This window comes from Pterocles gutturalis, unplaced genomic scaffold (genome assembly GCF_000699245.1).
Source record: "Pterocles gutturalis isolate BGI_N339 unplaced genomic scaffold, ASM69924v1 scaffold8064, whole genome shotgun sequence".
Classification (NCBI taxonomy): Eukaryota; Metazoa; Chordata; class Aves; order Pterocliformes; family Pteroclidae; genus Pterocles; species Pterocles gutturalis.
The window spans coordinates 61,589-79,087 of record NW_010128121.1 but is presented as its reverse complement, the minus strand read 5'-3'; the positions used below and the strand labels follow the sequence as shown (position 1 = coordinate 79,087).

At 41.8% G+C, this 17,499-nt stretch overlaps 1 protein-coding gene across 1 annotated transcript in view; it reads left to right on the top strand.

The window, feature by feature from the left end:
* Positions 1 to 17,499, top strand: part of FNDC3B (fibronectin type III domain containing 3B) — a 160,040-nt gene that overhangs the window by 90,702 nt on the left and 51,839 nt on the right. The window contains exons 7-10 of the mRNA XM_010079500.1: positions 5,794 to 5,951; positions 8,205 to 8,264; positions 11,046 to 11,184; positions 11,520 to 11,573. Coding sequence (XP_010077802.1) covers positions 5,794 to 5,951; positions 8,205 to 8,264; positions 11,046 to 11,184; positions 11,520 to 11,573 — 411 coding nt within the window. The remainder of the gene's footprint in view (positions 1 to 5,793; positions 5,952 to 8,204; positions 8,265 to 11,045; positions 11,185 to 11,519; positions 11,574 to 17,499) is intronic.

The following is a 17,499-nucleotide window of genomic DNA, read 5'->3' as shown; positions in this document are numbered from 1 at the left end:
ACAGTATTTGGAAAGCTCGTCTAAATACTGGGTTCAATAGTAGCTGGTAGAGGCCGGTATAAAGAAATTCTGCAGTGGGAGCATGAAGGAGCGGCTGTTCCTGAGATGCAGAAGTGGCAGAGCTCAGGGAGAGGCAGGCATGAGCACAGGCTGAGATTTATTTTTAGGATCTGTTCTGCTTTTGTTCTGAATAAATACGAAAGGTGTTCAGTCTTAAATCACTCAATCAGTAGGTGTTGGATCCTACTGTCATGGCAGCTACCAGAGCAAGTTCAAAGACAAGCAGAATCTAAACCAGACCTGCAGAGATGATAAATACCAGGGGTCTGCAGCCCGAGTTTCTGTTTGTAAGGAAAGTTGCTTTATTTTGTGCAGAGACGAGTGAAATACTAAGCTGAAGACTTGAGAGAAGAGTTTCTGGGAGATCAGAAGGGAAGAAAGTGGAGTTATTGCCAAATCAGACTAGTTTATTGTGCAAAGTGAGTCAATATTTTAGTGTCGAGGGCTACCTGAATGTTGCTGATCTGATAAAATGCCACAGCTAGGTGCCTTTGCAGAGATCTGGAGAGCCGACATGAAAAATGTGTTATCTCATACTTATACCTACAGAGTAAGGAGAGAAGGTATTTGAGCAGTTTGCAGGATTCTGAGATATGTACAATTAGATTGATGGTAACCACAGCACTTAAAGCAGAGGGGAGCAGAAAATTACCAATAGACAAAAATAATTTTCTTTGAATCATTACAAAAATAGGAATCTTTAAAAAAAAAATCTAAAACGTAAGTGCTAGTTCAATACTAATAACATTTAGTGAGAAGATGCTGGGGGTTATCTATTATTCTCTTGATAACTGACTTTTGTGAGTAATTAAACTCATAGGAGTCTCCCAAGCCATTAATTGCTATGAATGATTATGTCTGTACATAGTCAGTATTATATCTGATAGAAATACATCATATTATGCATAAATAGTCAACTGGGCCATCTTTCTTCCTGAGCCTTATTCATATATGAATGAAAAATGAATCAATGTATAGAAAAATGATTGTGTAGAAAGAAGTGACACAATTAGAACAGAAGGGCACAGAGCAGTAGGTCAGCGGCAAGCTGAGCGATGCTGTGTCTGCAGCACATGGCCCTGTGTGTCCAAGCGAGCTGCTGTCCCCCATCCAAAGCCATCTGAAGGGATCAGCCCTCTGGGCAACTCCTGCAGGAGAGTCCGCAGCCGTGCTATCACTTGGAGCCCTCTTTTATCTACCTTGTCCAGGTACCTCTCTGTGACAAAGTCTCTCTCACCTTTCCAAGTACAAAATATACCCACTTTTCAAATGATTAATTTATAAAAAGTCTGTTCTCAATGGCAGATCTTGTTACCTGTTTGAGATGTGCAGCCAAACTGTAAATTCAGTCATAGTTTTATCTCTTTGACAGCAAAAATTTTAAAAGAAGCCTTTTGCTTTTTTTTTCCCCCACCATGTATTCATTTAAACTGAAATATATTTTTAATTTGCATTATCGCAGACAGGCATTCTTTAAAGCAAATACCTTGGTGAGGGAAGGGAAACCTGATTCTGGGTTTCCGAAGGGGCGGGGGGCAGCGTCGCTGCTGCCGAGCAGCGTGGGGGGACGTCACCTCCCGCAGGGAAACGCTGCAGGTCCGCAGAGTCGGAGCTCAAACATGAGTTTGACTTTCCCCAAGGCATCCTGCTCCTGCTGACTTGCTCTGCAGCGAAACTCATATTTAATCATTGGGATTTTTGCCTAAAATTGCAGGATTAGAGCCATAGTTTAAAAGCAAAATCTTGACCCGGTAATAACCGTGAATTCATTTGACCCCCGTGTCTTTCAAACATTGCCCTCGAGGGAGTAAATGAATGTTGCTTGCAGTGTAGTTCTCACACATACAATGAAACCCTGAACCACACGATGCCTGTGAATGCTAACCCGGAATTTGAAAGATAATGAAAGTTGTACAGAAACATTGTTCGTTACCTGAAAGACGGGAAGGAGCAATATTCATCAGTCTTGTAACCTTATTAAAGTAGTGCAGGAACTGGGATTCTTTCCCAGGGGCTTTTATAAAATAATTATTTACACCACTGAGTTTTGATAGCGTGGAAAGCAGACATTTATTGTGTAAACGGAGAAGTTTTCAGAAACTAATTAACTGTGCTTTTTACCAGATGTATAAAAATCCTTGTGGGAGAATCTTTTGTTAGGTCTTGGCTAAAAGGCCCCGGCAGTCCTGTTCAAAGCGAGCACAGCAATTTTGGGGACAGATGAGACAGGCTGGGGTACCTAGAAAGCAGCACAAAGGTTTACTTGCCCGGCCTATGAAGAGGTGCTCTGGCTGCTTGTATTTTGGTTGTATTTTACGGCACCATTAATGAACAATAAACTGGTTTTTACTTCCAGCTAAGAATTTATGCCTGTACGTTCAGTAGTGACGTGAAGCCTAGCGCTGTGATGTTAGCTGGGCTGTGCCGTACAGCATGGAAAGGGCTGCTCCAGATCTGTTCAGCTGCTCAGTACGTTTGGAAGGTGCTTGCTTTCCCAGGTGTAATAGAATCATAGAATGGTTTGGCTTGGAAAGGACCTTAAAGATCATCATGGGCAGGGACACCTCCCACTAACCCAGGCTGCTCAAAGCCTCATCCAGCCTGGCCTTGAACCCCTCCAGGGATGGGGCATCCACAGCTTCTCTGGGCAACCTGGGCCAGTGCCTCACCACCCTTACAGGAAAAAATTTCTTCCTAATGTCTAGTCTAAATCTGCCCTCTTTAAGCTTATAAGCGAGAAAAGTTGGAGTTAAAGCTGGTGAGCTGGTTTGTGAGTGCCTGCTTGTTATTCTCAGTGTATCATAACCCCATTTATTTAACTTACCCTTTTTCACAGCAAAGCTGGTGCTTCCTGCTCCAGGTAGGAGTTCCTTGTTAAAGTTAAGTGGTGGCATTGGCCATTAAATCTGATATTGAAGAGATACGCCTGTGGCTGGTAAATGTGAGCCTGTATCGAGCCTGTTAGCGGGTGAGCAGCAGATAAGTTTATCTCTAGCCCTACAAATAAATCCCTTCCCAGTGCTCACGCTGACGTGCACGGTACTGCTCTGCTTTCTGTACCTGGGGACCGTGTAGGTTTGCCTTTTCTGACTTTATCGTACAGGCAGTGACCCCTCACTTGCTTTACTACACTTGCTGTGTGTACTCAGTGCAGCTAAGAAATGGATTTAATGATTTCTGGTGTTTATTTTTAAACCTCCCCCAGCAGTTCCCGTGTACCTAACACCACCACAGCAGCTCAGAATGCTGTTCCAGTGAGCAGTTAATGGTGTAGCTGGAGCCGCTGAGCAACTGGCTTTGGACTTTTAGCCTCTGCATGGAAATGTCTGCACACTGACTTCGGAATAATAGTCTGGCATTTTCTAGCAGTTAGTCCCTAAGATACTCTCTTATTTTAAGAAACTCTAAAAGACCTAACTTTTTACAGATTGCTAAAGTTCATGAAAGGCCAGAGTTTTTGCCGTACGCAGAATATATACGTGTGTCCTTGTGAGTAGTCATAGAGAAAAACATTTCAATAGAACATTGGCAGGATATCATGCCTCCAGCTCCAAGTCTGTCTGAATTTATGAAAAACAATTATGCAAGCATATTTCCATAATAAAAGAAAGTGCATGTTGATGGGCTGAGCTGGCATAGTAGTAATATATGTTAAAAAAAAGTCTATCTGGATCTTACTATCCAGTTTTCTAATCAAAATATTGTTTAAAATACAGACTTTTAGCTCTAAAGATCTTTGTCACGATTTCATTCACATATGTGTATATATATCTCCAAAATTTAACTTATCAGTCTTATTTGAATCATTCCCGATTCTTATAAGCTATCTAATCCAGTCTCAGTTTTCACTGGTCCAAGTTCTTGAAGCAAACATTGATTTCATAGCATCAGAAAAATGTGACTAGAACAAGAAATCCCATGAAAATTCATACAAGAATTTGCATGTTCATATTTTTTTACCAAAAAAAAAAAAAAAAAGCTTCATACTGCTTAAAACTTCTTGCTTTACAACTTGTTCTTCACGTCAGGTTGAACAGAGGTTTTATTTTTGGCAAGACTTAAGTGTGCTGCTATAAATTAAAATCTTTAACTTTTGAGAGCGTGGAGTTTAAGATGAGACGTCTTGTGGTGTCACCTGCTTGTCAGTCTGTTAAAAACAGATTTATGACTTGCTCAGAAGGAATCTGCTTGATATATGGGTGTCACACACAACAGTTGCAGTGCTCTTCAGCTGGAAGCAATGTGTTTTCGTGTGAGAAGTTAAATATTCTCCATTATATAAAGATATCCAGGAGCTGGATTTGTAAACAAGCAGTCCCTGACAGCTGATTGCTATTATTTCATTACCAAATCATTTCTGGGTAAGGTGTTTCACTTGTCCCAATAAAAGTGTAGGAAATGTGTAACTAAGCACCTGCATCATTCATCTTACACCTTCTGAAATAACAACGTTCTGCTCTGTGCGTTGGAAAAATCTGTTAAAATGATAGAACCAGTGAAATTTGATGCATAGGAGAAATGAATAAAGAATATAAAACCTTGTGCTTTGTTTCTTCCTCATGGAGGCCAGCTAAAAAACCATTCTTTACAGTTTCACTACAATTAAGAAAGAAAAATGTAGTCATTTTCATTACAAAAAGTGGAGAGTTGGGGCAGAGAGTTTGAGGCTATGGAGGCTTGGAGGCTTCCCTGGGCTTTTTTCAGAAGGCATGTGTAAAAGCGTTGTGCTGTCTTTCCAAGATAGCCAATGCAACTGTTGGTTTTTTATTTCTTTTTCTTTTGAGACAGTGGCGGGGGAGATTTTTTTTTTTCCCCCCTTCTGTTTTCTTGGTTTGATAACAGGCGGCTGTTCTCTGGAAAGCTGCTGTTTGGTACACGCCGCTGGTGAACGATGCCTCCAGCACTGTGCCAGCGGGCTCTCCTGGTGAGAAAGGTGATGCTCGTTCTGTCAGCTCGGGCCGTCTAGAGTTATTTGGACCTGCATTTCCAGAAGAATACGCTGCCCTGGTGGAGGGATGAAGTTGTTTTGGTGCAGGGGATTGAGGTATTTTTGCCATGTTTTAATAAAAGAGAATCCTCACCCATCTGCCATTGAGGCATTGTGTAGAGCTGTGGCCAGGGGTGGCAACAGATTGTACGGGCACTCTTTTTCCCAGGGCACAAAGTGATTGATTTGTGAATTTTTAATTGACAGATTGGACTTCATGCTTTTGAGCGAGCATAACCTTGCAGACTGAATTGTGTTTTTTTAAATGTATTTGCAGTTGAATTGTTGCTGTCTCAAATTACAAGAAGGAGCAGGATGACAGAAAAAACCATCAGAGTTTTATTAGACAATCTCCCTAACAAAAACTTGAGAAAAGTAATTGTGTACAAAACAATCTGTAGGATAAAGTCATTGTTCCACTTAGTTCCCCTTGTCTCCTGGCAATGGCCGTGGCAGCAGGTACCTCCAGAATGGTGCAAGGCATCCTTCACTGCACGCTCAGACAACGGCGAGCCAGCTCACTACAGGGGCACATCTCTGCTTTCCTCATCTGTTAGAGATTAGTTCATGCCAGGAATCTGTATTTTTGTTTGTGTTGCTGATGACCATTTCTGTCCCTTTGCTTTTCACCTCTAGCTCTGAAATTTCATTTTTACAAGAAATTGATTGTGAAGATGCAATCAGAAAGCAAATACTGAGAATAGTGTTTTTCTTGGAATTGAGAGTAACTGATGTTTCTTCTCTAGGTTACCAATATTCAAGCAAGAACAGTTTTACTTTCCTGGTCACCTCCCACCGGCCTTCTAAATGCAGATAGACACAACAACGGTTTGCCTTACACCTGTACCTACGAGGTTGCCTTATCGGATAAAGGGAGGGATGGAAAATACAAGATAATTTACAGGTAATGGCAGCATTTTTACACTTGTGTTGCTCTCAAATTGTGTTTTCTTTAGGAATAAATTTTCTGAGCTTTTCAGGGTGTGTTTTGGCATGCACATCAGTCGCAGAAATAAAGGCACATTTGAACACCCTGCAGTTGCTCCCTCGCTGTCCCGTCAGCCCCTCTTGCTGCAGGAGCTTGTGGTGAGCACGTTGAGTGCGTGTCACAAGGTCCCTAACTGCCTTCCCCTTTCACCTACCTGGCACAGGGCAGATCTTGCACACAATGCCGTCTCTCCCATTCCCAATGAAAAGGTTACTTTTTCTCTCGTGCTAAATGTCAAAGCCTTTAGTATATAGCATGCAGGGCGGGGTATCTGCCTTCCTAATGGGCTAGATTTGTGTGGATGTGCAGAATTAAGAACGATAAAGCATCCTTTTTGAGCTAACGAGCAAAAGTTGAGGGCTTTACCCCTTTGTAGTGTCTTTGTGGCGTTGAGCAAAGGAGGGAGCACGCCAATCACTAGGCTATAGAGGCTCCCCAGAAAAACCCAAATGCTTGGCTCTCAGCATTCTTCAGGAAAAATTCTGAGGGATTTCTCTGTCTCTCCTTCCAGTGATCCTCTGAGCTCGTTCTGTGATCAAGTACATATGGTGTTGTGCCTTTCTTTTTCCCCGCCAATGACGTCGGGGATAGAAAATGTTGAGATGTGACCTCGACTGTTGTGAAATAGCTAATCCTTCCCAAATAGAGTCCAGGTGGTGCAGCATTTATGGAAGTACCTCTTGAGACCAAACTATCTCCATGCTTAAAATGTCCTGTGAATTAGGGTATTCCTCCTGCTATGCTGAAGGCAGGTCTGCATGAACTGTCTTGGGTAATATAAAAAGAGCATATTAACCAGGGAAACACTTCCTGATTTTTTTTTTTTTTTTCCCTGGTGTTTACACTAGTTGTTTGTGAGCCAGTGTAAGCATCTCTTTAGGTTAATGTGTGCTGCTGAGCTCTTAAAATGGGAAGGAGACTTTCTAGTACTTGTTGTGCTTGCTGGTGTGATGGCTGCACATTTTCTCCTGGTTATGAAATGTTGTGCATCTGTTTTAAAGCTGTGAGTGGTAATCTGTCTCTTGCTGCTGGGCAGAGTACAGCCATTAGCTTAATGTGGTACGCTCCATCACGAGCAGCAGTAATTATTATTACTATAGGCAAAAGAAAGGCTGCAATATGTTGAATACATTGTCTGTGCAAGGAGGTGCACTCATGTCAGAGGGGAAAAAACTGCTTTTGCAGAGCATTGGACTATATGAAAAAAACAAGTTGTCTTGGTGGATTTCTGGCAGCTCAGCAGTCTGGTTGATTTTGTTCTCTTTGATTTTAAGATCTCTCCCTGTATTTCTGTAGTTATTTATGAAATATTTCTTTATGCTAAATTGAGAATTTTATTTTTTCCCATATTTTAATTAAAATCATGAATAATCCAGGCGCTTAGATGAGATGGCTATTGGTTATTAAGCACTGACCTATAACTTCATGGAACTGGCAATACATGACTGAGCCTAGTCTTCATTTAGCGGCAAACAAGCTGAAAGAAATGAGAATAGCCCTAACTATGTTGGCTACATTTTAAATTAATAGGTTATGTGCTGGATTTTTACTAAAAAGGTCTGAAACTCTGTGCTTTTCCTTTTCTTGGTATGGAAGAGATTTGGGTCCAGGGGTTAAGGCATTAATTAAATGTCTCCTTGCCATGGTCCTCACAGAGAGTGTGGTTCTGGAAGAGAAAGCAAATAAGTTAGTTGTACAAGAAACTGTACTTTTTCCTCTGAAGTTCAATGACTCTCACTGTTGATAAGGTATTTTGAAATAGTGAATGTGCAAAAAGTGCAAAAGTAATGTAATGATTCTGCTCTTTTCAGCTCTGGGAGGGTTGAAAAACAGGATGAGCTTTATGCCAATATCAACAAAGTGTAGCGATAGCATTGAAACAAACCCATATAGCCAGTTTACTGTGTGTGTGAATATACATATATATGGCATGATACTTCTTTTCTGCTATGTATACAGAACTTTATTAAATATTCAAGAAACATGAATGTGTTGACAAATCGTTTGTAAGTTGTTTACTACTGTTTTTCTGTGGTGGAATTTTTTTTTTCTTCTTTCAAATCATGCTATAAGGGAGTTGCTGGTCACTGGAAAATCACTAGCTGTGCTAAGTGTGATAGTGCTTTTCATAATTTGTTGATTTGTTGGTTTTGGTCTTTTTTCCTGCAGTGGAGAAGAATTAGAATATAACCTGAAAGACCTTAGGCCAGCAACCGATTATCACGTCAGGTGAGTTAGTGTGACTATGAATGTCACTTAAACATAAATTCTTCAATTATATTAGAGTAAATGTGAAAGTTTTTATCGAACTATACAGCGTAGCTCAAGAATTTTATGGTCACCTCTGTAGGTGTTTTTTCAGTGGCTTCTAGATATTTTCTCATAGATTTTGTCTCGGACTTTAAGTTAGAAGAGTATTTTTTGAACAATACATTTTCTGTCATGTTGCTGTCAGTGCTATAGTAAGAGGGGAAAAAAGATATCTACATATCTGTATTACTGTCTATATGTGTAACATGCCTGGAAGTGCTTGTGTATCAAAGTGTGGTACCTCAAGCATCTTCAAAATTTGTCTAAAGCAAATGGCATTTGTCCAATTACTGTGGTGTAGGTGTGCTAGCACTGAAAGTACTCCAGAACAGTTTTTGCATAAGCACTGCTTGCTTCATGAAGTAAATCTGCTGATCCGACCATAGTAATTTCAGCATTTATTTAAAAAAAATGGATTCACACTGGCCTGTCTTGATATTTTTAGAGCATAATTCTCTTTGATTGTAAAGGTGTGGTTTGCACATTTATTAACACCTTCTTAGTTTTGCTACCTGATGTTTTTAACACCATTTGTGTTGTTACTTGCTCATGTTGGGTTTTTTTTAAAGACTTCACTTATGAACCAAGGCTTCAAATTCACATCCTGTTCACTTGTACTCTATATCCTTTTAAAAAAAAATTCTTTTCACTCCATTCTATTGTTTCTTTCTGTTTTTCCAGACAAGGGCTAGGTTTGGCGTGCTTTTTCCCATCAAGGCTGCTACTGTTTGTAGAACTTGAAAGAACAAACACTTTGCTTCTGAGCTCTAAAAAAGACTCAACACCAAAATGCATCTGCCTTTCTCTGATACTAGAGCTTCTTTTTCTTTGAGGATATTTTCTAATGGAGCCCTAAAATGAACTTCTCAAGTAGAAGCACAAGACCAGAAGTAACTTGTAAATAAGTAAAAGACCCAGGCTCCTGGGCTGGGCAGTAGTCCTAGTCGTGGCAGCAAATGGATGGTAGTGAGGAGAAGGTTGTAAACCTCTGCTGAGCTTCCTGCTGTAGGCAGTTGAGCATCACTTTTGAAGCCAGCTTCCGTCAGCAGAGCGGTCGCCATGTGCAGCATGGCATTGAGGTCTCATGCCATTTTTTAGGGGCCTTGGGGGTATTTGCCCCATCTCCTGCCTGACTTCTTTCTCCCTACCTCCATCTTTCTCTGCCTTCCTGCAGGTTTGCCAAATAATAAACTGTTTGTGAACATTTAACAGTAAGTTTTGTTTAAAAAGAAGCGACAGCCAAATATAAAAGTCTTAAAAAGCAGCAGCATGCATTTGTAGTGGAGGGAACTGACAATGAAAAGGCTGGCTGTTTGCTTTCCCTGACATTTATTTTTTTTTTCTTCACTGAAGCTGTGTTAAGTATTAACAACTGTGAAGAAATAAATCTGTTGAATAAAGAAATTAGTGTGACTCAGCAGATCGCCTTGGGTCACCTTAACCTTGGCGGCGTCTCTCAGGGCTTCAGCTCCATGCAGACAAGCTGCTTGTGCTGGGCACCCAGGGCATCTTGGTTTGCTCTGACCCTACCGCCTGCTTTGCTTCGAGTAGTATGACTTTTGTAGCTTCAGATGGCTGTGCTCAGTGTTCCAAAGACTTGCAGAAGATGCTCGTTAAGCTCATTTTTCTCCTGGTTGTATTCCCCGGTGGCATGCGTGTGATGCTTAGCTACGCTGCTTTCCGGTGTGCGCACATACCACTTGCCAGATGCAGGCTCAATTAATTAATTGCATTTGTTTTCACTCCTGACTGCTAACAGGTGATGAGTAAAGCAGCACTTATAGCAGCTCTTGTGAACCTCCCCCGTAAGGTTGGATTCTACGTAGGTGGCCATTGTACATTAAATTACTCTTATCTACTGAGAACAAATTTAGAAATTGCCCTTTCTTAAACTCTGCATTGAAGTACACAATAGCTACAGCCAGCTCAGAGGTCATAGCTGGGCACGGTTGGAACAGCTTTTTGAGTAGAAGACTTCCAATTTACACTTTTATTTTCCTCTGTGGAAAAAGTGAAGGGAAAAAATAACATCATTACTTTTTCGAGAAAAGCACCTCGTGAAGAAGTGCTCAACCATATTGTATTCTGTTTCCCACATCATTTGGTATTGTAAATCCCCCTCTGTGCTAATATATTGAGTATTGGCCTGAAATCAAATTTGCTTTGAAGATTTTAATGTATCAGAGCGACGTTCCTGAGCTGTGTTAGTTCTAATCCAGGAGGTCCACTACCTGTTGACACCAGAGCTGTGTAAGAGAAGCTTGTACCTGTGGGAAGGAGACCAGCAGTTACCACAACTCAACATGGTACATCTGAATCAGGTGTAGACCAGGCATTAAAGTTTATATCATTTTCTCCCTAGTTCATACTTTCTGATGTATTATGAAGAGGATATTAGTGCGGTGTGTGAAAGTCTGGCAATAGGCAGGGAAATAGGGGTGGAAGGAAAGATGATGATGGTAACTCAGTGTTCTATGGGAGTATTTGCACAAAACACTGGAATATTCCTTTTCTGCTGTGAATTTTTTTGCATACTTGTATCAAGTGAAGTAGAATAACGGTAACCGCTGGTCTGTGAGAAATCTATCATTAGTGGAGAGTATCGTGGGTGCTTTGGTAGTTGAATATTATGGCTGAGGCAGTGCTGCCTCGTCTTGTAACTGTCAGCAAATTTATAACCCATTTGAATGCTGTTTCCAGGGTATATGCAATGTACAACTCAGTGAAGGGATCCTGCTCAGAGCCAGTAAGCTTCACCACTCACAGCGCAGCACCAGAGTGTCCCTTCCCACCCAAGCCCTCGCACAGGACCAAAAGCTCCTTAACCTTACAATGGAAGGTAGGTAATGCTTGGGTTGGGCAAGAAAGCAGTGAAAAATACAGTTTACTGATAGTGTGCATAACAGTTGGAAATAATTGAAAGCTGAGACAGTAATTTCTCAGTAAGGGACTTGAACTTGCTGTACTCTGACAAATCCCTCCCCATGCACTGACTTGACTTTTAAAATGTATGTGTTTCATTATGTCCAGCTTCTTCTCAGTATTCCTTAAGAGATTGCCAAGCTGTGTGCAAGCCCCAAGCTTTGGTTTCACTTTAAACTGTAGTCATTTGCCTGGGGGTGAAGTAGTTTTCTCTTATTCCCCGAATCACCTTTTGTTTATTTTTGTTCATAGGCACCCCTTGATAACGGCTCAAAAATCACCAGCTACCTTCTGGAGTGGGATGAGGTAAGCAGTAACTAGTTGAAATGAATACATAAATAAATGGCACTCAGACTTTACAGGGATTTGCTGAGTAAAGAAAAATAATTAAATACAGGGGAGAGTAGAAAGAGGGGAATGAAATCCTGATGCCATTAGGTGAAGAGTTGGAAAGGTGAAAGGGGCAGCGAGGGGAGTACTTCTCATTCAGTGTATTTTATGCAGAGACAACGTTCTGCTTCTGTACTCTTGAAATATAACTTTTTATCACTCAGTGTATTTAATGTGTTAATTAGGATTACTTATTATTTAATTACTTGTCATGTATCTTAGAGTTCTGTTTGTGATCTCTTCCTTCTGGATGCTGTCTCAGTGCAGAATAAAACACTGTTCCTGCCTCAGAGGAGAAGAGGCGTCATCTTGCAGCCCTTTCTCCAGGGTCAGAATAACGGTGTCCTTTACATAGTGGCAGTTAGTCCCCTTCCAGACACAAAAGGAAATAAGTTCTCTGTCCCAAAGACCCATCATTAGTGAGCAGCATGCTGTTGGGAGAGTGCCAAAAGCAAAAGATGTGGAGTATTTGCAGGAAGTGGGTTCTGGTTATGAGTCCTCCCTCCATCTCCTAATTCCTTTCTGCCTCCTTTCCATTGTGCAAGCCATATTTCTGCAGAAAGCATGAGTCAATGAACGTCATCTTTGAAGGAAAAAAATATGTATTGGGTGACAGAAAAGGCTTGAGCAACATGTAAAGAAACAAAAGATGAGTCAGGAAATGAAGAGTGTGAAGGAGTGTTTAGCTGTACAGTCTGAGACACATCTCTGGAGGTTTTTAGAGCTAATATTCTAAAGGGAATATTCTGTTATGAGCTGTCATCCTTCATTTCACTAGTAACATGTTCCCAGGTTGTTCTGCTACATGTTGGATGTTTGGAACTGCTTGCTGTGCAAACATTCATTGTATGCGATATCACAGCGAGCGGGTCTGCGTGGTGAGAAACCCACTGAACCAAACTCAAACAATCATTTCAGAATGGCTTGCTGTCCCCCTCTGCATAATGGAAGGGGAAAGCGAAGTCAGTGAAGAAGAAAAAAGTGTAGTGTGAGGCATTTCTCCAAAAGAACAGGCCAGGATGATCCCATTGCACCTTACATGGCAGTGTGACTGTGCAGTTGTGATCTCTTGCACGGCTTCCAGGCACTTGGAGCTGTGGGAATGTAACAGCACAGAGCAGTGGAGCAGTGGAAATGTGAATGAATCCAGCCTGCAAAGGGAAGGGAAGCAACAGGAGGTCTTGTCAGAAGAAAGACCAACAACAATACAGCGCAAGTTCTTTAGATGTTAGTTTTGTTCACATGGAGCCTAGTTATAATTTTGGATATATGTAAGAGAATTCTGCAGTGCTCTTGTCCTTTAAACCCTTTAATACTGAGTGTATACCAAGAGTGTCAGCTTCAGAAAGAATTGTTACGATGTCTGTTTTTCACAAGGCAAAAGTGGTTTGGTGTAGGCTAGCTCACATACCAATGAGGAAAAAAGAAGGCATCCTGATTCCCTTGGTCTGTCGCTTTTAATGACCTGATTTCCTCAGTAACAATCCTGAGATCTGAGATCCCAGTGGATAGCTAGCAAAGATGAAAGAGTAACGGCCCTGCACAAATGGATTTGGTCCATCTTCAATGGTTTGACATGACTCCTCACTGAAATGTGGTTGTCCAGTTGTGAGATAGTTAATGCCACAGCTGTAGCTTCTCTGATTTTTTTTCCTCTGATCTGAGACAGAAATGCAATTTTGAGTTGCTGAATTAAAACTTGCTGTTGAGGCTTATTAAAGAAAAAGTCTGAAGATAAAGGCTGGGTGTGCCTGCATCTGCAAGAGCCTCATCTACCTGCAGTGGTGAGCTCAGCACGCTGTTAAAAGCCGTTCCACTCGCTTTTTAATGTGCTATTGCAAGTTGTGCCTCCAGTGTAGGGTGCAGTTAGCTACCGGAGTTAACAGCACCCAAGTACAAAACAGAATTCACTCGCAGTGCTCTGTGTGTGTTGTGTAAACTCCACGTAAGCAAAAGCACAAACTTTGTTACAATGCCACACTGTGTCCTGGTGAAATCAAGAAATAAATACATCAGGGAAGAGGAGAAGGCTCGCCAGGCAACAGCGCACACTCTGCCAGATCTCAGCTAGAGCAACAGTCATTAACTACAGGGCACAGAATAAAATATAAACATGGGGAAAAATCAGCGATCAGAAGGAAATGAAACTGTGGCTGCAAAGCAGAGGGGGCTTCGCACAAGTGGAGAACAAGAAATCCATCCGATGATAAAGTTAGAATAACACCCTCAAATGGCAATCTTCCTAGGGAAGGACAGCGTGCAAGCGAGCCACGGGAAGCCCTCGCAGCACCGAAGCGACACATGGATCCTGGAAAGCTGTCATGCACAGGCTGCAGCCTCAGACTGCAGGGACAAAACTGGCATGGGGCACAGGAGACGTGGGGGTGGTGGAGGGGGTGGGCGAGTGCATGCAGCTGTATCCCAGGCACGCTGGCATGTCCCCAGCTCAAGCTGTCCACCCGCTCCCACCGAGGGAGGGGCTCCAGCAGCCCCTTCGTGCTCCCACGCAGTGGGTGACGGGCTGTGTCTCTCTGGGGCGATTCAGATCTCGGAGCATGTCAGATGCTCAGCAGTATCTCAGCTGGTACCTCGTGGTTTCGCAGGGCAGAGGCGTGGTTTATAGCGTCTAAAACGCAGCCGGGAGTGTATGTTTTCTATGTGTAAAAAATAAATAGTTGCTGTAAAATGGCAGCAGAAGGGGCATGTGTTACAGCCCTGGGATTAGGTGAGATTGTGAATTGTAGCAAGAGGGCAGCATCTCCTCTCTCTGTGGCTGCAGCCAGGCAGTCCCAGGTGCTCGGTGCCAGCTGGGTGCTGGGGCTCTGCTGGGGTGCAGTGCTCCTTGGCAAGCCCCACACACTGCACCTACCTACCGCAGGGACCCCGTGGCTCTGGAGGATCGCTCCAGGGACTGGAGAACAGGGTTTGAGGCAGGTTGCTTTTCTATTTTCCTGTTTCTTGCTGAGAAGAGACGCAGTACTGCTCCCAGTCTCTGGTTTAGCTGTCTTTCTCATATATAGCTTAAAAATTTTCTCTCACCTCGTTAGATGAGCTTTAAATGAAAGACAAATGAGTTGCATTTGTTTCTTCACTGGAATTAGATGTGTTGTATTCTGACCTGCTTTGATGAAGAGAATATGCTGCTTAATACGTGCCAGTCCTACCCAACTTCTTCTTGTTCTTCACTTTAGTTCTGAGTTTTGGGTTTTTTCCTGACCTGCAGACCCTGGAAAATAGAACAGTCAATTGATAAAACTTTTCCTGTTATTCCATCTTTTCCCCTCCGATTTGGATTAAGTTGTTTGTAATGTGACTGGTGTTACACGTTGTTTAGAAAATGCGAGTAATTTCTTTCCAAGTACTGACATAAGTCTTTGAATTTGAATTGTAATGCCTTGCAAATAAACTGTTTTAGCTTAAAATGCATAAAGAACCATGGAGAACAATCTTCATTCTTTAACAGCAGCGTAAGAGGTCAGTTCAGTGAATTGTCACTCAGATAAATTGGAAGTACACTAGCAAAGTTTCCATTGATTTCAGAGGAGTTAGGATCAGCCCCTCTTCTCAAGTATTTTTGGAATTTGGTAGGATCTGGACATGCCCACACCTCAGGTGCTGGGATTGGCAACTGTAATCTGGCAACAAAATCAGTTAAGAATAGTAATTAAGGAAAACTCCACATTCTGGGTCTTCTTCTATGAACTTTACAAACCTGAACCCTTTGAATTTACAAATCTGGACTAGTCAGTTGATTTGGACTTTGTCTCAGGATTGATTATTCAGGGTAAGTAAAAGGCTAATCGGAAAAAAATAACATTAAAAATGTACCAAACAAAACATCCCTGTAAAGGAGGTGATGCTTTCTCCTGATGCTAGTATTCGTCAAAACTGATAAACTGTAACTGCACTGAATAATGCCACTGCTGTAAGAGTCAGGCCTTTGTTACTAATTAGATGTGAATTGATCATTCTGTGATTAACTGGTAGTAAATAAATGTTTATCTTGTGCATATGGATAGCAAGAGTGCCCAATTCATTCTCTGCAGGAAAGTGGAGGACTGTTCTGAGCCAGAGACAAGGACATCCCTCTTGTGCAGTATGTGTTGCTGTTTTGTGTATAACTCAAAAGCCGCTTTAATTCTCATCCAGTAAGCATCTCATTCTAATTTGCCTAAGAGAGGAACAGATACAATACCACACTATTAAATGATTTGGTAATGGAGCGTTAATAATTAAGTTTATATATATAGATAAATTGAGATAATTATTTTCTGCCACAATGTTTTAAGCTTCTCGAGGCTAGCAGAGATGTGCTTGTTTATACTAATCGACAATCTGCACCGTGCATCTCAGTGATGGTCCACCAGAATTCGGATACACAGAGCTCCATGCTCGTGCCTGGACTTGCGTTCATTCACCTTCCTACCCTTGGGATCTGTTCAGTGCCTATGCCACTCCTAAGAGACATGCAGGAGGAGAGTCTTGGATAGAATTAGTTTTTGTGTATATTTTAGGGATGTTTCATAGGTCCTGTTCTGTCTTCTAAATGTTTGTATGTATTGGAAATCCAGTCCCTTGTGTAGGAGCTTGCACAAAAAATGCTTTGCAGAGATACGAGGGTGTGGTGTAGTATTTGTTGACAGTTTGCTTTGCAGTTGTGTGTCAGATTGAACATCAGATTGTTGCTTTTTATTGCCAATATGAACCAAGCACAGAAGTTAACGCTGGCATGGCAGGCAGCAGATTGCCACCTTGCCTCCTGGTTGCAGATGTGATGCTGGCAGCTTTTGGTCAGACTTTTGAAGTGGGGTCTGGGGAAGGACTCTGCTCCGTTTCTGCATCCACTCTACCTGCAGTGTCCCATTCCCTCTTTCATGTTTATTTACTGTGTCTGCCGCAGGGAATGCAGTCAACAAAACCGTTTGAAATCTCAAACCCCTTGTTTCGATAAACTCTGTCTCCAAGATAAACTTGAGTATACTGTTTTAAGCAAGTATGTAACTTGAAATACATCTGAAAGAGCAGGCAAAACTCTTAAAAATTGTGTTAATGTGCTGTGTTATAGTATTGTGCAAATTCTAACAGATTTGTGGAGCTGAATTGTTCTCATTTCCTTGGGCAGGCCCTGATGATCATCACGGTAGGAGTTGCCCTCGTGAAGAACAGGGAACATGGGCTGGAGAAAGCAGGGCTAGTGAAGGAGTCAGACAGTGCTCTCCCTCTGAAATTTGTGGATTAGAAATATTTGCAGAAATGATACAGTATATTTTAAGCAACTTACGAAACATTATTTAAAGGATTAAAACTTGGATGCCGGGTGTACAAAGAACAGGAGAAGGATTCTGGGAAAGCTGCAAGACTCTTGGGTGGCAGCCAGTACCAGCCTGCCAGTTGTTCCTGTCTATAATTATGCCAGCATTAGTGCTTTCATAAATCTTGGGAGAGAAGGAGCAGAGAGACTATTTCCAGGCTATTAATGCCAGGATAATTAGAAATATCGGCCAGCCTCTCCAGTTAGTGCCAATAGAATCCAAAATACCAGCCAGTCTGAGTAATTTGAATACCAGTCAGTCTCTGAGCAAGTCTAAGGAATGTACAATACCAGTTCTAGAAGAAAAATATATACAATATCAGAATTTGTACTGTTATAAAGTTAACGCACATGGTTGGCAATCTTTGCAAAGTTTTAACCCACCAGTTTGCCAGACTGAAGTTTCCTTGGTCCACTGCTCCCAGTTCAGGCATTGTGCTACAGGTGGGATTTTCCATGACTTTCCTTTCAGCCAGCCATCACTTGTGTATCTATTTATTAATCACATGCTTAGCATTTGATCTCTTTAGT